Consider the following 21891-nt stretch of genomic DNA (forward strand, 5'->3'; position numbering starts at 1 on the left):
TTCTCTCTTGATTTTAAGTTGTGTCAATTTAAGATGATAAAATATATGTTCAAATGGGAGACTCCAAGAAAAATGACCCTGATCCTTCCAGAACTTTCTCAGATCTCTCATTTTCTGTCTTTCTGACCATCCTATCTCCATGTTCTTCCCTGTTCCTCTTCTTTCACATGCTGCATAAGCACAGACAATACCCAAGGTTCTGTCCTTGGGCCCCTTTTGTCCTTCTATCATCTCCCTGAGGGACTCTACTCATTCTCACAGATTGAACTATCACCTCTGTGCAAATAATTAATAAATCTCAGATTTCTTCCAAATCCAATGAACTGCTTTTTTAAAAAAACATGTATTTATTACATATTTGACCACGCCAGGACTTGACTGCAGCACACAGGACCTTGCATCTTCACTGTGGCATGTGGTATTTTTAGTTGCAGCATGTGGGACATTCAGTTGACTCAGGTGCAGTTCGCTGACCAGGGAGTGAACCCGGGTCCCTTTGCCTTGGGTGCTTGGGAATTTTAGTCACTGGACCACCAGGGAAGCCCCTTAATTAACTCAACAGTGCAGAACCACAAATTCCACAATAAGGAAAATTTTACGTCGCAATATAGTTGAGTGGTTAAAAGCTTATTACTAACTACATAAACAGTCTGAAAAAAAAAGAGGCTGTTTCAAGTTCACCTGACAGATAAGTCCATCCTGGGCAAACTGGTGCAGTTCTCGTCTGTCATCCAAAGCACACTTATGCAAGGATTCAATATCCATGCCTTCCACCAGGATAAGGGCACTGAAGTAGCTGGAAAGAAAAACAGTATCATGGTGTCATACATGCTACTCTGAACCTCAATGGAGAATAAGGTAAAATGGAAGACACTTCATCACAAACATTCAGTTATTTTACATTCTTTTTTCATATTCAAGACTTCTAAATTCAGTAGGTATTTTACACTTCCAGCTCATCTCAATTTGACCATACATATTTTACTTTTTGGCTGCACCACATGGTTTGCAGAATTTTAGCTGGCCAGTCAGAGATTGCACCCAGGTCCTCAGCAGTTTGAGTGCGGAACCCTAACCACTGGACCACCAGCGCATTCCCATGACCAGCCTTATTTTGTATTATTTTAGTTTTAATTTTTATCTTTAAATTTTATTTATTTTTGGCAGCATTGTGCAGCAGGATCTTAGTTCCCTGACCAGGGATCAAACCTGTGCCCCCTGCAGTGGGAGCATAGAGTCCTAACCACTGCCCCACCAGGGAAGTCCACCAGCCATATTTTAAATGCTTGATAGTCTCATGTGGCTTCTGCCCGCCAAAGCACAGATCCAGTACTACAGGTTTCTACAGCAAACAATTATATCTAGCCCAGATCAACTGTCTCACTGGTCAAATGTATATTTTTGTTCATAGAGGAAATGGGCTCAAAATATGGATATATCCATTTCCATAAAATTTAAAAGTCTATATACACTATGACCTCAAAGAGGGCAGAGAACACACCTGCCCTATTTATCACTGTTTTCTTAGTACTTGAACAGTGCTTGGTCTATACATTGCTCAATGGATTTTTCGCAGAACGAAAGGATGTACCCTTAGATGAAAACAGTAAGTAATAGAATAGAATGCGATATCTATTTTGAGAAAAGATATCCCTCTCAATCCAAGTCTTCACTCCCTGAATGACCTGGAACGTGGTCATACACTCATCTATTTCCACAGCCATTAAGTGAAAAATATATCTAGCCCCTCCCCTCACCCATTCACAAGACCACTCTAATATCAATGCTCTAAATACTGAATAAGTTCTAAGACCTCAGTTCATTCACACTTACCCAATCCGATCCACAAAAGGATCCATGGTCTCATCTACCAGGTGCCTATTAGTCTGCCTACTACCAAATCCTTGCTCTTTAAACATCTTGGTTAACACCAATAGGTCACTAGGTGCCATCTCGAAGTATGCATAATACAGGAAAATAATTTCTAGCAGCATGGACTGCTCCCGAAGGCACTGAACAAACCAGCGAGACACCTGGCGCTCAGTCTGCAAGACCAATGAAGAAAAGTGGGAGAGAGGTGAAGTCAGATTTTAAACACATTTGAATCCTTCAAGTTATTTTTATTAGGTAATACATATATAAAAATAAGATTTAAAAAAGTCTCGTCCCTACAATTTCTGTTGCCCAGGTATCCAAATCTATCCCCAGAGGCAACCACTGATGGAGGTATTTGTCTTTCCTGCCAGTAATATGCCACACACTTTCACTCATTCAGACTAGTGGCTGCTGGGGGCCAGGTGTCACAGACTAACTGCAAACTTCCTAGGTGGACAGAAATGTTCTGTATATTGATCACGAAGGTGGTTACTGCATATAACTATATACAACTGCCAAAACTCAAAATGAGTGCATTTTACTGGATGCAAATTATACCTGAATAAAGCTGGGAGATGCTACAGACTAGCCCTTTCTTCATGTAAGTGTGAATGCATTTATGGAATAAACTCAAAGTGAAACTACTAGGTCAAGAAATACATGCTTTTCAAGTTTTAGATATTATCACAATGTTTTCCATTAAAAAATACACGAATCCAAACAGTAAAATGTAAGTGCCCATTATCCCAACCCTTGGATGTGAGTGTTTATATATGTTCATATCATTTGCCCGTTTTTCTCTTCAGTTTTGCTTATTGATTTCTAGGCATTCTTTCTATTTTAAGAACCCTTTGTGCTATGAGTTTGTCTTCTGACTTTACTTACAGCACTATTTTTGGTGTTTTGCCTTGTAAAAGTTTTTGATCTGATGTTGCTGAGCTTATCTTTTAATAGCTTTTGAGTTTTACTTTTAAAAGTCTTCTCCACTCCCCAAAAATAAAAACAAAATCACCTCCCACGTTTCTTCTAGTACTTCTATGGTTGAATTTTTAAAATTAAAATCATTGATCTCTCTCTGATTTTTCTCTGGTAGAAGGAATGAGAGAAAGAGATATAGTCGATTTTTCTCCAGATGGTTACCCAGTAGTTCCAACACTACTGACCTGAATAACTTATTAATTAATAATTAATTCCCCATTAATTCAAAATGTCACCTTTACCATACACTAATTCCCTATCAGCATTTGGTCCATACTAGACGCTCTACTTACTATGTGCTAGTCTTCAGTCTATTTACTTATGTACCAATGCCATCTTTAAATTATTTTAGTCTTATTTATAATAAAATTAATCTTCCTTTCTCAAAAATTTCCTGGCTACTGTTACTTATTTTTCAAATAAATTTTAGAACCATCTGTCTAGTTCCAAAATAAATAGCAAATACCTGTTAGTACTTTTTCTAGAATCACACTAAATTTATAAGTTAAAATAAGATCTGACACTCTGCTGAGCTTTCATTTTCAAGAGTGCACCACGTCTTTCCATTTGGTTATTTGGTTATGATATTCCTTTTAGCATTTTAAAGTTCTCTTCGCTTAGATTCTGGATTGTCATAAGCTTATTCCTGAGAAATTTGTGCTTTTGTTCTATAAGTGAGCCCTTTTCTTCAATTAAATATTTTAAATACTTCCTGTCTATATTTTGGCTGAATTGTTTTAATAAACATGTACTGTTTTCAAAACATAAAAGATTATATTCTAATTTATAAATCTATAAATGCAGATTGGTTTCTCTGTTCATTTCCAAGGCAAACCATTCAATATCACGGTAATCCAAGTCTATGCCCCGACCAGTAATGCTGAAGAAGCTGAACTTGAACAGTTCTATAAAGACCTACGACCTTCTAGAACAAACACCCAAGAAAGATGTCCTTTTCATTATAGGGGACTGTAATGCAAAAGTAGGAAGTCAAGAAACACCTGGAGCAACAGGCCAATTTGGCCTTGGAGTACAGAATGAAGCAGGGCAAAGGCTAATAGAATTCTGCCAAAAGAACGCACTCGTCATAACAAACACCCTCTTCCAACAACACAAGAGAAGACTCTACACGTGGACATCACCAGGTGGTCGACACCAAAATCAGATTGATTATATTCTTTCCAGCCAAAGATGGAGAAGCTCTATACAGTCAGCAAAAACAAGACTGGGAGCTGACTGTGGATCAGATCATGAACTCCTTATTGCCAAATTCAAACTGAAATTGAAGAAAGTGGAGAAAACCACTAGACCATTCAGGTATGACCTAAATCAAATCCCTTATGACTATACAGTAGAAGTGAGAAATAGATTTAAAGGACTAGATCTGATAGACAGAATGCCTGATGAACTATGGATGGAGGTTCATGACACTGTACAGGAGATAGGAATTAAAACCATCCCCAAGAAAAAGAAATGCAAAAAAGCAAAATGGCTATCTGAGGGGGCCTGACAAATAGCTGTGAAAAGACGGGAAGTGAAAAGCAAAGGAGAAAAGGAAAGATATACCCATTTGAATGCAGAGTTCCAAAGAATAGCAAGGAGAGATAAGAAAGCCTTCCTCAGTGATCAATGCAAAGAAATAGAAGAAAACAATAGAATGGGAAAGACTAGAGATCTTTTCAAGAAAATTAGAGATACCAAGGGAACATTTCATACAAAGATGGGCTCAATAAAGGACAGAAATGGTAGGGACCTAACAGGAGCAGAAGATATTAAGAAGAGGTGGCAAGAATACACAGAAGAATTGTACAAAAAAGTTCTTAATGACACAGAGAATCACGATGGTGTGATCACTCACCTAGAGTCAGACATCCTGGAATGTGAAGTCAAGTGGGCCTTAGGAGGCATCACTGCAAACAAAGCTAGTGGAGGTGATGGAATTCCAGTTGAGCTATTTCAAATCCTGAAAGATGACGCTGTGAAAGTGCTGCACTCAACATGCCAGCAAATTTGGAAAACTCAGCAGTGGCCAAAGGATTGGAAAAGGTCAGTTTTCATTCCAATCCAAAGAAAGGCAATGCCAAAGAAGGCTCAAACTACCGCACAATTGCACTCATTTCACACGCTAGTAAAGTAATGCTTAAAATTCTCCAAGTCAGGCTTCAGCAATATGTGAACCATGAACTTCCAGGTGTTCAAGCTGGTTTTAGAAAAGGCAGAGGAACCAGAGATCAAATTGCCAACATCCGCTGGATCATCGAAAAAGCAAGAGAATTCCAGAAAAACATCTATTTCTGCTTTATTGACTATGCCAAAGCCTTTGACTGTGTGGATCACAATGAACTGTGGAAAATATTGAAAGAGATGGGAATACCAGACCACCTATCTGTCTCTTGAGAAACCTGTATGCAGGTCAGGAAGCAATAGTTAGAACTGGACATGGAGCAACAGACTGGTACCAAACAGGAAAAGGAGTATGTCAAGGCTGTATACTGTCACCCTGCTTATTTAACTTATATGCAGAGTACATCATGAGAAACGTTGGGCTGGAGGAAGCACAAGCTGGAATCAAGATTGCCGGGAAAAATATCAATAACCTCAGATATGCAGATGACACCACCCTTATGGCACAAAGTGAAGAAGAACTAAAGAGCCTCTTGATGAAAGTGAAAGGGGAGAATGAAAAAGTTGGCTTAAAGCTCAACATTCAGAGAACTAAGATCATGGCCTCTGGTCCCATCACTTCTTGGAAAATAGATGGAAAAACAGTGGAAACAGTGGCTGACTTTATTTTTCTGGGCTCCAAAATCACTGCAGATGGTGACTGCAGCCATGAAATTAAAAGACGCTTACTCCTTGGAAGGAAAGTTATGACCAACCTAGACAGCATATTAAAAAGCAGAGACATTACTTTGCCAACAAAGGTCCATCTAGTCAAGGCTATGGTTTTTCCAGTAGTCATGTATGGATGTGAGAACTCCAATACTTTGGCCACCTGATGCAAAGAGCTGACTCACTGGAAAAGACCCTGATGCTGGGAAAGATTGAGGGCAGGAGCAGAAGGGGAGGACAGAGGATGAGATGGCTGGATGGCATCGCCGACTCAATGGACATGGGTTTGGGTGGACTCAAGGAGCTGGTGATGGACAGGGAGGCCTGATATGCTGTGGTTCACGGGGTTGCAAGGAGTCGGACACGAGTGAGCGACTGAACTGAACTGAATTAGACTTAATGTCATACACTTAACAGATGAGGATAATAAAGAAGATGAAATCTTGGGTTGAGAGTTTCATTAACCATTAAGAGAATATTTCAGGTAAGAAAAAAAATAAACTAATTGGATTGACAAAGTCAAGAGGAAAAGTCCAAATTAAGTGCCATAGTTAAAGTCAATGTTTTGATTCATATGACATGCTTAAACTTTTCTGAAGAGTGATAATCTATAAATGTTTTAAGTTAGTAAGTAAATAATTTAACCTGGAGCTCTATAAGCAAACACACACAACTCTCCAGAGTTACAGGAGGGCCCAGTAACCACATACCATGAGGTTTCCATGTGTCTCCCATGTTGGTGCTTCAGTTTTATAAAGCTCTTCAAACTGCTGTCTATATTTTGTAACTAGCTCCTTTTCCAATTTATCTACACAGTCGGCATATTCAACCTTAAAAAAATTCAAAAGAGTAACTTGCATCTTTAATAAAAAGTAAATATTCAAATGAACAGAAATATGAATAAATTATTAGAAAGGACTAAATTTTACAGGGTAAAGAGAACCAAGAGGACTAAATAGGCTTACCCTATAGGGGTGTCTTTCATCTTGGAAGTAAGTGAGAAGGTGTAAGACACAACGAAGAATGCAGGTTCTTTCTTCATAGTAATAATCTGCAATCTGCGAAGAACCCAAAGATTCAAAACCAGTTACTCACCTCTGCATAGAAGATATTCAATTTTAAATTTACTGACAAAGAAATCACTTAAAAATGTGAAAGAAGTTCCTAAGAAATTGTATATAGAATTCCTTGAACTACATAAGCAATTACAGAAATGGAAACACTGTTAAGCCAAAAAAGCAAAAGATCTTCCTGAACTAGGATACAAGTAAAGTCATACAAGATAAAAGGAATTATTTAATAATAAAAGTAAGTTTTCTAGCATGATTTCTTAGCTCAGCATTCAAGTAACAAATAATGCTATAAACTGACAGACCAAATACATGAAAGCATATATAAAAACATCACTAGTGTATACCCTAATTGCTTGCAACTGATGTACTCAGTTCTCATTAAACAGGAAACTACTTCAGAAGTCATGGTCAAATTCCATGTTAAAATGAGATCCTATGCCCACTCTCACCATTTCTAGTCAACACAGGATTGAAAGTCCTAGCCACAGCCATCAGAGAAGAAAAAGAAAAGGTATCCAAATTGGAAAAGAAGAAGTAAAACTGTCATTATATGCATCTGATATGATCCTATATGTAGAAAACCCTAAGGATTCCACACAAAAATACTGGAACTGATAACAAATTCAGCAAGGTAGCAAGATACAAGATTGACATAAGAAATCTATTGCATTTCTTTACACTAACAATGAAATTATCAGGCAGGGAAAGTAAAAGAAAAAAACCCTTTTAAAACCACATCTCGATAATCAACAAGGATCTACTATATAGCACAGGGAACTCTACTCAATATTCTATAATAACCTATGTGGGAAAAGAACATGAAAAAGAATGGATATATATGTATTCATATAACTGAATAGCAAGGAGAGATAAGAAAGCCTTCCTCAGTGATTAGTGCAAAAAATTAAAGGTGTGATGTGTGTGTGATCACTCACCTAGAACCAGACATCCTGGAATGAGAAGTCAACTGGGCCTTAGGAAGCATCACTACAAACAAAGCTAGTGGAATGATGGAATTCCAGTTGAGCTATTTCAAATCCTCAAAGATGATGCTGTGAAAGTGCTGCATTCGATATGCCAGCAAATCTGGAAAACTCGGCAGTGGCCACAGGACTGGAAAAGGTCAGTTTTCATTCCAATCCAAAGAAAGGCAATGCCAAAAAATGCTCAAAGTACCGCACAATTGCACTCATTTCACACGCTAGTAAAGTAATGCTCAAAATTCTCCAAGTCAGGCTTTAACAATACATGAACCGTGAACCTCCAGATATTCAAGCTGGTTTTACAAAAGGCAGAGGAACCAGAGATCAAATTGCCAACATCCACTGGATCATCGAAAAAGGAAGAGAGTTCCAGGAAAACATCTATTTCTGCTTTATTGACTATGCCAAAGCCTTTGACTGTGTGGATCACAATAAACTGTGGAAAATTCTGAAAGAGATGGGAATACCAGACCACCTATCTGTCTCTTGAGAAATCTGTATGCAGGTCAGGAAGCAACAGTTAGAACTGGACATGGAACATCAGGCTGGTTCCAAATTGGGTAAGGAATACGTCAAGGCTGTATATTGTCACCCTGCTTATTTAACTTATATGCAGAGTACATCATGAGAAACGTTGGGCTGGTTGAAGCACAAGCTGGAATCAAGATTGCCGGGAGAAATATCAATAACCTCAGATATGCAGATGACACCACCCTTATGGCAGAAAGCTAAGAACTACTAAAGAGCCTCTTGATGAAAGTGAAAGAGGAGAGTGAAAAAGTTGGCTTAAAGCTCAACATTCAGAAAACTAAGATCATGGCATCTGGCCCCATCACTTCATGGCCAAGTAGATGGGGAAACAGTAGAAACAGTGGCTGACTTTATTTTTGGGCTCCAAGATCACTGCAGATGGTGACTGCAGCCATGAAATTAAAAGATGCTTACTCCTTGGAAGAAAAGTTATGACTAACCTAGACAGCATATTAAAAAGCTGAGACAACGAAGGAGGGCGGGAGGGGAAAAAATATATAAATAAATAAAAAGCAGAAACATTACTTTGCCAACAAAGGTCCGTCTAGTCAAAGCTATGGTTTTTCCAGTAGTTGTGTATGGATGTGAGAATTGGACCATAAAGAAAGCTGAGCGCCGAAGAATCGATGCTTTTGAACTGCGGCGTTGGAGAAGACTCTTGAGAGTCCCCTGGACTGCAAGGAGATCCAACCAGTCCATCCTAAAGGATATCAGTCCTGAATATTCCTTGGAAGAACTGATGCTGAAGCTGAAACCTCAATACTTTGGCCAAGAACTTTGAGAAGAACTGACTCACTAGAAAAGACCCTGATGCTGAGAAAGACTGAAGGTGGGAAGAGAAGGGGACGACAGAGGATGAGATGGTTGGGTGGCATCACCAACTCGATGGACAAGAGCTTGAGTAAACTCCAGGAGTTGGTGATAGACAGGGAGGCCTGGCGTGCTATAGTCCATGGGGTCACAAAGAGTCGGACATGACTGAGAGACTGAACTGAACTGATAACTGAATCACTGTGCTGTACACCTGAAACTAACAGAATATTGTATATCAACTACACTTCAATGTAAAATTTTCTAAAACATTAATAAAAAATCACCCCCCAAAAATAAAATACTTAGGAACATACCTTACCAAAGAGGTGAAAAACTTATAAGCTGAGAACTATAAAATATGAAACACTGATGAAGGAAACTGAAGATGATTCAAAGTGGAAAGATAGTCCATGCTCTTGGACTGGCAGAATTAATATTGTTAAAAGGGATTCTTTACTGTCTAAGCGACCAGGGAAGCCCATTAAAACAGCAGCAATACTAACCCAAAGCAATCTACAGATTTAATGCAATCCAGATGAAATTACCCATGACATTTCTCACAGAAGTAAAACAAATACAGAACCATAAAAGACCCAGAATTGCCAAAGCAATCCTGAGGAAAAAGAACAAAACTGGAGGCATAACGTTCCCAAGTTTCAGAAAATACTGCAAAGCAACGGTAACCAAACAGCGTGGTATTAGGACAAAAATCGACATATGATCAATGGAACAGAATAGAGAGCCTAGAAATAAACCCACACACCTATAGTCAATCTTCAAAAAAGGAGGCAAGAATGTACAATGAAAAAAACAGTCTCTTCAGCAAGTGGTGTTGGGAAAGCTGAACAGTCACACACAAATCAAGTTAGAAGTTACAATACTTCCTCATACCACACATAAAGATACACTCAAAATGCCGTAAAGACTTAAATATAAAACATGATACCATACAACTTCTAGAATAGAACAAAGGCAAAACATTCTCTGACATAAATCATAGCAATGTTTTCAACACTTAGGTCAGTCTCCAAAGGCAACAGAAGTAAATAAAAGCAAAAATAAACAATAGGACCTAAGCAAAGTCACAAGCTTTTGCACAGCAAAGAAAATCGCAAACAAAATGAAAAGACAACTTTGGAGGTTGGGGGAGATAAATTAAAAAATTCAAATTAGTCCTACTGCATTTAGACCTGGAGAAAAAATATCCATGGACCAGTTCCCATTCCCAGTGGCTGAAGAGTCTGGTATGGAAAAAGGCTTCAGTTGGGTCTAGTGGAAAGCCTCTCGTTTCACAAATGAATTAATGAGCTTCTTCATTACGACATGAATGCTTACTCAACAAGAAGTCAAAGCCAGCAGTGCTCAGGAGAACTCAGTCAGGAAGCTGTTGCCCAATTTTACATCAAAGAATGGAAATGGTGACTAGCACTGACCTTCAGGATTAGGGCCTGGCTCTGCCTCTCATCTTGCAGCACCGTCTGAAGGAAGAAAGAGCAGTCAAAGAGCCATCTTATGAGTAAAATCAATTAACAAAGAAAAAGGTAAGCATCTTCACCTTATCCTTCAAGATTAAAACTGCTCATTCATCTCTGGATATGTTTTTTACCTAAGTATATCCAAGTCTGTGTTTAAATCCTCGTCCCTCTCCTCTAGCCTCAGATTTCTCATATGAAAAATCAGGGGCTGGAAAGGCTAGACGTTGTCTCAGGTCCTTTTCAACTCAGACACCCTGTGATTCTATGATTAACACACTAATCTTTGGCCTTTCAACCCCTCCACATCTGAGGACAGACTCTAACTTAAGCATATGTCTTTAAAGTTTACAAGGTCTTTCCTGAGAATGGCTGCATCTAATCACCCATCTCTGCTGCACAGAACTGGTACCAAAACTGTATGAAGTGTCTAAAACCAACAAGGAAAAGGATAAATGCAGGAGAAGGGAGCTGGACATAACTACAAACCTTTAGTGAGTCCCGAGTACCTCTGTAATCCTCTTGAAGGTAGCACTGGAGTAAATGCACACTCTGTTCTTCATCAAGACCCTACAAACAGAAGCCATAAGGGAGGAACAGTTACCTCGGGTCAGAAACCACACAGAGCATGCAAAGCAACCTGAAGTTCTGTCCTCTGGAATGAACACAGAACTTGAATAAACAAAAATTCTTTTAAAAGATTTCATAAACATAATGATTTTAACTCAACAGGAGAAAAAAGCTGTAGCCACTGACGTGTAATTTACATGCCAATTAAATTTATATGTCAGAAACAACTGTGCTTATTCACCAAGCACATTAATATAGCAGGAGGCATGATCTGGATTTCCAAAACTAAAAGGAAGCAGCTATGTATTTAAATACAATCTAGTCAACTTGAAGAATACCACAAGCATGCTGAAGATGACTCTATGATGTGCAGTAAACAGGGTCAGGCAACTTGACTTGTGGCTTTTAGCAAGAAGAGTTGCAGCCTGGGCATTTTTGAAATATAATATGTTCTATTTAACTCTAAAACTGAATTAAACTGAATTTTCACTAACAATCACTAACAATGAAACCATGCATATCCACCTTGCAGGTAATAAACTGAGCCAGTGCTAATTTTTACTTACCAAAAACTTGCTGATTCTTAAACCCAGTTCCTTCAGTGGTGAAGCTACATCTTTACTAGCTTTCACTTTTTCAGCTGAACTTGAACTATGAAAAGAACAGTGAATCATTTTTTCATTCTCAATGACTTTCTAGGGGTTTTAAAGAAAAATACTTAACCTTTCTCTGCTCTTTAGGTGCCTATAAAACACATACACACACAAGTTCATCTCTACAGACTTTATAACACAAAACTATGTCTAAGTAATAAATATAGTATATGTTTGTTACAAACTATAGTTATAATTACATTATTTGTAGTTATAATTAGTGATATTAATTATTTTCATCCTTAGAACCATCCTGGAAGGCAAACATTACTATCTCCATTTTGCAAATGGAATTACCAACACTTAGGAAGAATAAATAACTTACCAAAAATCTCACAGCTAATAAAGTTGACATGAAATTTAAAACCAGGTCTGTTAGCATACATACATATATTACCTAGCTATGTCCACTGGGAAGGCCTAGATGCTACAACATCCCAGTAGCAGCGAACACACCCAGCACCCAGATCTTTATTTCTAACATCATTCTCTAATAAAAGGTATTAGGACTCCTTGGAGAAATGGCTGAGTCTAGAGCTGGGGTGGGGAAAATACTAGATGAGCCTGGAGCATCTCATAATGCCAAAGAGAAAGAAAATACTCAGAAAACAAAAGGATGGGGACATATCAAAAATCTGAAAGGATGTCCCATGGCCAAAGTTGAAACAGGTATAAACAAAATATGAAATGAATGAGTCCATGATGATCTAAATAAACGAAAGAGTGAATAAATATATACATATAAACAAGTGGGGGAGAAGGGAACAATCTTCCTTACAGAAGTTCAGTAACACACATATATGCTACCCCTTTTAGGAGGTAGTTTAATTCCACTACACCCCCACACTGAAAGTAGACTATACCAAGTGACTCACTTCTGATAAATAAAGGAGGGGAAGAGAAAAGAGACTTTACAGAGGAGACATCTGGCAAATGCTACCTTACCCAAGTGAGCAAGGTTAACATCACCAGTGATTTCATGTGGGTACCATGTATCCTCTGCCGTGATATTGTAAGAATGAGACTTCACCACTGTGTGTTCTTTCCAAAAACCCACCACCTCAATCTAATAATAGTAATAATAATAATAAATAATACAGTTCCAAATTGAAGGCATTCTACTACAAAATACTTGACCAGTCTTCTTCAAAACTATTTGAAGTCATGAAAATCAAGGCATGATTGATACACTATCACAGCTAACAGCTAAGGGGACATGACAACTAAATATAATGTGATTCCCTGGTCTGAATCCTGGAATAGAAAGAGGACATTAAAAAAAAAAAAAAGTCTTTAATGGCTAAAAGTCTGTGTTAAATTCAAATTAAGCCTGCAGTTTAAAGGGAAAAAAAAGAAAAACTTTAAATCTCATGTTACTACAAAGGGAACTTTTATCTTTAAAAAAAGAAACTCATACCACAAATGCCCATTCTGTGAACTGAAGCATATTGTTGTTGGATTTGTTTTTTTAAGAGAGACTCTCACATTTCACAGAAAATCCACAACACAAAGGCTACTATAAAGTTAAACAACAAGTTCTGAAAGAGGCAACACAGAATGATGATTAAGAACACAGACACTGGAGTAAGACTGCCAGGTTCGAATCCTGGTTCTACACTTACTAGCTGTGTGACCTTGGGCAAGTTACTTAACCTCTTTGTGTCTCAGTTGCCCCATCTGTAAAATGGAAACAATAATGATAAAAATACCTAAATGTGATTATAGTGCTTATCTTCTTTAAGTTCATCTATCCTAGATACATAGTAAAGTATTTATGAATAAAAAAACATGATATCTAGGAGTCACTTCAATGTAACTATGGTGGAAGGGAAAAAAGAAAGTTCTTCACTAACATAAGAGAATGAAGATGGAAGGCGAAAATGTAATAAAATCAACAGGTGTTCAGAAATAGAAGGGAAGTGAGGGCAGCTTGGGAACCATGAGGCATAACAGAATGAGATCTGAACTGAGAGTCTGGTCCTACAAGGTTTATTCTCTTTTTAACCACTTTATATTTTATTATTCTTTTCTACTGCCCAGCAAAAAAAAAAAAATCTATATATTCAAACAAAGAATAAAAATAGTACCTATCTCAAAGGGCTGTTGTAGGGATTAAATAACTTACCATAGGTCTAGTGCTTAGAGCAGTAATTGGTACACAATAAACAATACATAAGTGTCAGCTGCTATTCTCTTTGCTCACCGCTATATCCTAGCATTTGGTGCTGACAGTTTCTCACATAAACATGATGGACTGAAATAAATATTAGGAGTATTAATTGAGTATTTAATAAAGCCTCATTCCCAACACTAGGGTTATACAATAGATTCGGCATTACTGTATTTCTAGAAGCATTTTCCTTTTCTTCAACAGACAGAAAAAAATGTGCTGTACTCTTTTTCCCTGGTTAACCAAATTATGTTCTCTCTGGTCTAACTAATCCAATAATATCATAAAATCCTACATGAAGTATATTATCATATGTGAAACAGATCGCCAGTCCAGGTTCGATGCATGAGACAGGGTGCTCAGGGCTGGTGCACTGGGATGACTCTGAGGGATGGGATGGGGAGGGAGGTGGGAGGCGGGTTCAGGATGGGGAACACATGTACACCCGTGGCTGATTCATGTCAACGTATGGCAAAAACCAGTACAATATTATAAAGTAATTAGCCTCCAATTAAAATGAAAAATAAAATAAAATAAAATCCTACATGAGGATGGTTTTGTCTATTCCAGGTTCCTCAGGGAAACTACTCAAATGAGACCCACAGAATAGCCATACCTGGGAGGTTTATAGTAAGAAAGTCCTTCTAACAGCCGCTGCCAATGTTTATTCAGCTCTGCCTCAATCTGATTCTGGAAAAAAAAGAAGGAAATTATACCAGTGCGATTTTAATCAGATTCTACGGTCACACTGAGGATAACATATTCCTTTTGAGTCTTTTTAACATGCATCTTTCACCAAAGCTGAAATAATTTTGAATATAGAATTCTGTAGCCTGCTTTTCTTTGCTTAACATTCTAACATAATGATTTAACCTTATTATGAAAATCTTGATAAACATCCTTTCTAGTGGTTGAATAATATTTTATCAAGTGACTAGATCATAATTCATTTACCATTCTTCTAATACTAGATATACTTAAGCTGGCTGTAATTCTTTATCCATATGAATAATACTATGGTAAAGGAGCTTGTGCCCAAAATTTCTTCAGTATTCCTTTCCTTTAGATATATTCTTAGAAGTGGAATTATCAGAAGAGGGCATATAAAAAAATGTTACAACTCTAAAAAAGATGTAACATTCATTATGTTAATTATAATCACAACACTAGTAATAATTGAATGTCATCTTAACACTTTAGGGCTTCCCATGTAGCTCAGCTGGTAAAGAATCCACTTGCAGTGCAGGAGACTCCGGTTCAATTCCTGGGTGGGAAGATCTGCTGGAGAAGGGATAGGCTACCCACTCCAGTATTCTTGGGCTTCCCTGATGGCTCAGCTGGTAAAGAATCTGCCTGCAACGTGGGAGACTGGGTTCGATCCCCGGGTTGGGAAGATCCCCTGGAGAAGGGAATGGCTACCCACTCCAGTGTTCTGGCCTGGAGAATTCCATGGACTGTATAGTCCATGGGGTCGCAAAGAGTCGGACACGACTGAGCAACTTTCACTTTCATTTTAACATTTTATCCTTACAGAGTCAGAAATGGGGGATGAACATGAAGAATTGTTCTTTACCGATTATATACTTGGAAATGCCCTAAAAACCTCAGCCTCTGTGACATAAGCAGCTAGCTAAGTGGAAAAGGACGAAAAGGCAAGTCAGTATGAGATGGAGGAAAAGCCTGAGAATCTTTCCTAGCCCGCAGTGGTAAAATGGTTTTTGTACCCCTACCCTCAGCAGCCAATCAAGTAGCACTGGTATCTTTTCAGAAAAGGAATCACTAAGATACAAAGAAAAGTAGAGACTTGGAAAACTTCGGCAGCTAGGCTGTAAGAAACACTGCATTTCAATAGAAATAAGTGGGGAATCCATAATGCTTGTTTTAGAAGTAAAACGGGAATTAATTTTAGAAATAAAAAAGGTGGTTACTTCCTATTTCAAAGAGAAGGAGGAAAATATTTTTTGGTAATAAAAGCTACACAAAGAACCACAGAATCAATTCAAGAACATACCACTTACCAGTTCTCTCAGAGCTGACCTTCCAAGCAGAATTGTCCACAGTTCTCTACTGCTCCTGAAAAATGATAGGAAGCAGAGGTAAGTTTCCTCTTTTGGAAAAAAAAAAAGTATATTTTAGAATTAATGAAACATAGTAATTAATGAAATACAGTACATCTTCTATGCTAAGAAGATGCTTCAATTTAGTATTTCTGTCTCCTCCCTTTTCATTAAAATGTAGTGACTAATAAGGAACAAGAATCTAGAGAAAGATTAATCTATTTCAGGACTCCCATCACCTCCAGAAATACATGACATAATGCACTTTCTCAATCAAGCGAAGTCTAACAGTCAATACAGATGGCACTACGTTCACTCACACCCTAATGGATTCCCACCAGGTGGGATCTGCAGTGCTAAATACAGAAGCCAAAGAAAACACCGGAGAGGTGGGGCCAGGTCTTGGTGTCAAAGGGTGGTCTCCAGCACAGCTCACCCCAATAAGTACTCCCTAGTACCTCTGCCACCAGTGTCCTTGACCCCACAGTGAGTCACAGGTGCCCCCCTACCCTGCCTGCCTCCCCGGAAAGACCCTCCAAGACCATCAGCTCATCCCTCAACAACAGGCATAGATTTCTGGAGAAATGTGTCATCTCTGGGAAATATGGATACTGAGATGAAAAAAAAAGCGAGTCCTTTAATAAATGTACATCACAGCAAAAGGAAACAAAAACAATGAAGGAACACAGTGAACTGGGGCATGTATCTCCCACAACAGCCTCTGTCCTGTCTTCTCTTTAGCCATGGAGCCATCAAAGCAACTTCCGCTTCCTACATCATATTTTCATGTATCTTTTGCTCAGGTTCACCAACTATTATTTATTATTTTCTTTCTCCCTCTTTGTGTCTGTAATAATTATATATATATATTTATATGTATAAAATGCATATATTCATGTACATGTACACATACACACATTTTCCCAAAATTATACAAAATTGTTTTAGATACATATTCCTTTATCTCTAAACATTTCAGTGTGTTTTTCCTAAAAGCAAGGACAACATCTTACACAGTACAACTATCAAAACCAAGAAATTAGAACTTTCCTGGTAGTATAGTGGATAAGAGTCCACCTGCCATAGAGGAGAAGGCAATGGCACCCCACTCCGGTACTCTTGCCTGGAAAATCCCATGGATGGAGGAGCCTGGTGGGCTGCAGTCCATGGGGTCGCTAGGAGTCGGAGATGAGTGAGCGACTTCACTTTCACTTTTCAGTTTTCACTTTCATGCATTGGAGAAGGAAATGGCACCCCACTCCAGTGTTCTTGCCTGGAGAATCCCAGGGACGGCGGAGCCTGGTGGGCTGCCGTCTATGGGGTCGCGCAGAGTTGGACACGACTGAAGCGACTTAGCAGCAGCAGCCATAGAGGAAGGAGCCTGGCAAGCTACATTCCATGGGGTCGCAAAGAGTCGGACACAACCGAGAGACAAAGCACAGCACAGCACAGCACAGCCAACGCAAGGGGCATGGGTTTAATCCCTGGTCTAGGAAGATTCCTGGAGAAGGAAATGGCAACCCACTCCAGTATTCTTGCCTGGAGAATCCCGTGGACAGGGGAGCCTGGTGGGCTGCTGTCCATGGGGTTGCAGAGTCGGACACAACTGAAGCGACTTAGCATGCATGCATGCATCCATTGGAGAAGGAAATGGCAACCCACCCCAGTATTCTCGCCTGGAGAATCCCAGGGACAGAGGACTCTGGTGGGCTGCCGTCTATGGGGTTGCACAGAGTCGGACACAACTGGCACGACTTACCAGCAGCAGCAGCAGGAAGATTTCACATGCCGTGGAGCAGCTAAGACTGTACACTACAACTACTGAAGCCTACATGCCTAGAGCCTACGCTCTGCAACAAGAGAAGCCACCAAAGCCCACACACCGCAACAACGAGTTGCCCCCAGTTGTCGCAAGCAGAGGAAGCCCAAGTGCAGCAAAGAAGACTCAGCACAGCCAATAAACAAACAAACGGGGGGAAAAAATCAAATTGATACCAGCAAAGAAAGCACGCATACAGTCCCTGCCCCCATCCAGTGAGCTCTTCAAACATACTCCCAACTATGTGCTAACACCATTTCCTTCCCTCAGCCATGCCTTCGGAATTTCAGGAAAACTTGCTTTGTGTTTTGTTTTTTTTAACCTAGAATTAAATTTCAAAAGGCAACCATTAAAAAATTATCTCAAGAAAGGAGTATAAAAAGCATAGGGAAAAAAAACACGCATGGGATTATATTTGGGGAGATTCTAAACAAGCCCTAGAATAGTTACCTGAAACAATTAACAGTGCTTGGAAAGCCTATCTTCAGAGAGAAGATGAAAAGGTCCTAATAAAATATATTAGACAGTTAACAAGAATGCAAGTTATATTAACTATGAGGATTAACTGAAAAATCTTTTCCTCATCAAGGCAAAACACAAAGCACTAGCCCTATCTATTTAAAAATGGTCTTTCAGGATTTTCCCATCACAAGATTAAATTAGACATCTAAAAATCATAAATCTCTCTCCTAAGGGTTAATGCTACTAAGAAAACAACTTCAATTCTGCTGAATCAATAATTACCAACTCCTACAACTGCACTGTGGAATCACTATAATCATTTTTCTGATAACAAGAAAGCATTCACTATTTTAAAATTAGGAGATTAGATCCAGTTGATGAAACAAGTATGTCCCTTTGTACTGATAAACTATATTAAAAGGTTATGACTATGGAGAAGGAAATGGCAACCCACTTCAGTATTCTTGCCTGGAGAATCCTAGGGACGGCAGAGCCTGGTGAGCTGCTGTCCATGGGGTCGCACAGAGTCGGACACGACTGAAGCGACTTAGCAAGACTTTCCATCTCTGAACTGAAAGCTCAAACAATTTAAACTCATTCTTGAAATAAAATATATTCTTGAAGATAAAAAAAAAAAAGGTTATGACTAAATCAAGCCCTAAGAAATTAAACACAGAAGCAAGCTCACTGTTTAAAGAAATGTATAATAAATTTTTAAAGAATGCCTTTTGTAAAGACGATAAACATCTAACTTATTGTTTGGTAAATCTGACCTGGCAAAAAAATAAAAGGAGGGCTTTCTTTAAAATGTCATATACTGAGCGACTTCACTTCACTCACTTCTTACTTATCACTGGCGAGGGAAATGGCAACCCACTCCAGTCTTCTTGCCTGGAGAATCCCATGGACAGAGGAGCCTGGTCGGACACGACTGAAGTGACTAAGCAACAGCAGCACACTACTTTCACTTTACCAAGAATAGCTTCTGGTTTGCAACAAAAATATCAGATATCTATTATATAATAAATAGCTAATAATGGGGCTAACAGTATCCCACAATTAATGGAAAGAAATTTATTATTAACTGAAGGCTCTGGTATGCCTGAGCCAAATTACTCTTTCTGGATCATCCATCTTCCAATTTCAGAAGCGTGGGCACCACTGAGCTCTAATTCATCGGCATCTACTTTCAGAACTTTGATCTCTAGCTAACTAGGTAGCAGTGATTCCCAAGAGACTCAGAATACCACTACCTGTACTCAAGGACCACCTGCCAGGATCCAGAATTCTTTGTTTACTCAAATTCAAGCTGTGGGTTATTTGTTACACCAAAATCCATAATTCAAACAAACAAAAAATTTCCCAAAAGAGTGTTTCTCAGAATGAAGTTGGTCCTCAGGCCAAAGAGCCAAATCAGCTGAAAACAATACAGTAACACTGCAGAACCCTGATCATTCCCAGAACCACACTTTCCCAGAGGTTAGGCATGGGAAATCTACATTTTAAAATCAATTCCTAAATTACCACTGCTGGAGGGCATCAGCTTGTCTCAGAGAAGCAGGTCAAAGACCTGGTCAGTATAGATTTTTTTGCCTTTTATGTCTGACACACTGGCTTTTTTGGGGGGTGGAGAGGGGAGGAAAAGTTTCTGCTAGGAAACAAGACTGAAGTAATGCAGTAACTTTTATACTTACTAATTAAAAGAAAAAATAGCTATTTCTTTAGAAATAAAAGAGTCTCATTTGCAAAACCAAGTCATTGCATGGTCTTTTTGTTACAAGGTATCAAAAATAATGTTTATTGAAAAGAAGTTGGATAACAACATTAGCCAACATTTACTGAGCAGTTATGTGGGGCACTGTCCTAAGTCTTTAATGCTTTGTCTTACTGAATATTTCCACTGACCTATGAAGCAAATACTATTACTATCTCATCAGGAAACTAAGGTTTCAGAGTGGTTAAGTAACTTCTGTAAGGCCACAAAGCTAATATTTAATGGAACCAGGGCTTGAACCTAGGCTTGCAAGATTCCAAAGTTTAATCATTATAAGACAGGGTCTCAAGTAGCACCGAGGAATTCACTCTGCACGCAGGCAAAGACTGAGGTGAGGTTTTCTGTCCTACAGTGGTATACCATACTCTAATACCGAGGCGGGCATACAGCAGAGGCCACCGCAATGAGAAGCCTGAGCACCACAACAAAGAGTAGCCCCTGCTCACCACAACTAAAAAAAAAAGCCCACACAAAAGCAATGAAGACCAGCACAGCAAAAACTAACCAATCAATTAAAAAAAAAAAAAACTACAAGTCCCTTTTAGACCTGCAACCTAACTGGAACAGAAAAACTAGAAAAAACAAATATTACATGCAGAAGTGCCAAGAGATGGCAGAACAAAGGAGAAAACAGTAGCTTATCAGGAAGGGAATCATCCTGGAAATGAGTGTTACTGGTTCCTCAATTCCTACACATTTATGATCTAGGAATAACGGGAAGCCAAATAAATGTAAGACCTTCACGACGATCATAAACTTAGTGTTGGGAATGATAAAGGATGTTAAACATAACAACACAATCAGCAAAAAAGTAGAAAGTACCAACGGGCAGGACCCTAACAATTAAGACACCACAAGGAAAATAAGCACATAGGACAGAAAAGAGTCAGAGAAGAGGGTGATCACTAGGAACTAATCCAGGGATCGAAGAAAGACTTCACCTCAAACTGAGACCTGGAGGTTTGAGCAGGTGATCCTCAAGACTCAACAGACAAGATTGGAATTGTGATATCCAATTCAAGCCTCAGAGTAACATCTTCTACATATACTTTCAAGAAATGAAATAAGTGCTACAGTGTCTGTCACTTATTTGCACAATAAGTAAATAAATTTGAGGTAAGTACAAACTAAGGCACAGAAATTAAACAATTTGACTCAAAAGTGAGATTCAAAAAATGTATTGACTTGCAGCCCAATATTCTAGCAGACGACACGGAACTCCACTTCTGTAAAAGCTGGAGTTAGTGGAAACAGGAAATTATCAGTAGAGATATCCACGTGGTTGGAAACCTTTGGATGAAAGCAACTAGGAGATTGGAAATACCAGGGAAGTAAAAATCCCTTCCATTCAAGAAGCCGCCTTGCCCTGCAGGAGCTAAACTTGACCAAAGATCCACAAAGACTGTAAGATAAGGCTGAGAAAAGAAGAGCACAGTGACCACAATGCTGCCCGACATTAAGAGCTGACATGCTACAACAGCAGGAGGAAGAAACAAACCCGTTCTCACAAAGTTCAATGGAAATTCCAAAGATGAAAATCTCACTCGAGCAGAGAGGTGAAAAAAGTGACAAGCGGAATAAACATTTACTGAGAGTCTACTACTGCTCTTCTGGGTGTTGAGGCTACAGCAGTGAAGAGAACAAAAAAGGGAGAAAAGCTGCTGGTACAAAGGGAAAAAAAAAGTGGCAGGGGCGGTTGGGCGGGACGGGTGGGAGAATGGAGAACACTTTGAAGCTGCAAGTGAGAGATGGAAGTGCGGCGATCCGGCTCAAGCTTCTGAGTGGGACACTCCAGTTAGGAGCTGGGTTTGTGAGTCATCTGTAAAATT

General features: G+C 38.9%; 1 protein-coding gene across 6 annotated transcripts in view; it reads right to left on the reverse strand.

Moving 5' to 3' along the window:
* The window catches only part of NUP188 (nucleoporin 188), a 45321-nt gene that overhangs the window by 22666 nt on the left and 764 nt on the right, over positions 1–21891 (reverse strand). For 5 of the 6 annotated variants that reach the window (XM_081586847.1, XM_081586846.1, XM_081586845.1 and 2 more), the window contains exons 2-10: positions 15969–16023; positions 14567–14640; positions 11694–11778; positions 11047–11127; positions 10519–10563; positions 6651–6743; positions 6396–6515; positions 1834–2045; positions 682–796 (exon numbers count right to left, since the gene is read on the reverse strand). In XM_081586847.1, the coding sequence (XP_081442973.1) occupies positions 682–796; positions 1834–2045; positions 6396–6515; positions 6651–6743; positions 10519–10563; positions 11047–11127; positions 11694–11778; positions 14567–14640; positions 15969–16023 (880 nt within the window). Of the gene's footprint in view, positions 1–641; positions 797–1833; positions 2046–6395; positions 6516–6650; positions 6744–10518; positions 10564–11046; positions 11128–11693; positions 11779–14566; positions 14641–15968; positions 16024–21891 lie in introns of all 6 variants that reach the window. The other variant, XM_081586848.1, reaches the window with a different exon arrangement.

The sequence above is a fragment of the Giraffa tippelskirchi genome, chromosome 4 (genome assembly GCF_054371585.1).
Source record: "Giraffa tippelskirchi isolate mGirTip1 chromosome 4, T2T-mGirTip1v1.2.pri, whole genome shotgun sequence".
Classification (NCBI taxonomy): Eukaryota; Metazoa; Chordata; class Mammalia; order Artiodactyla; family Giraffidae; genus Giraffa; species Giraffa tippelskirchi.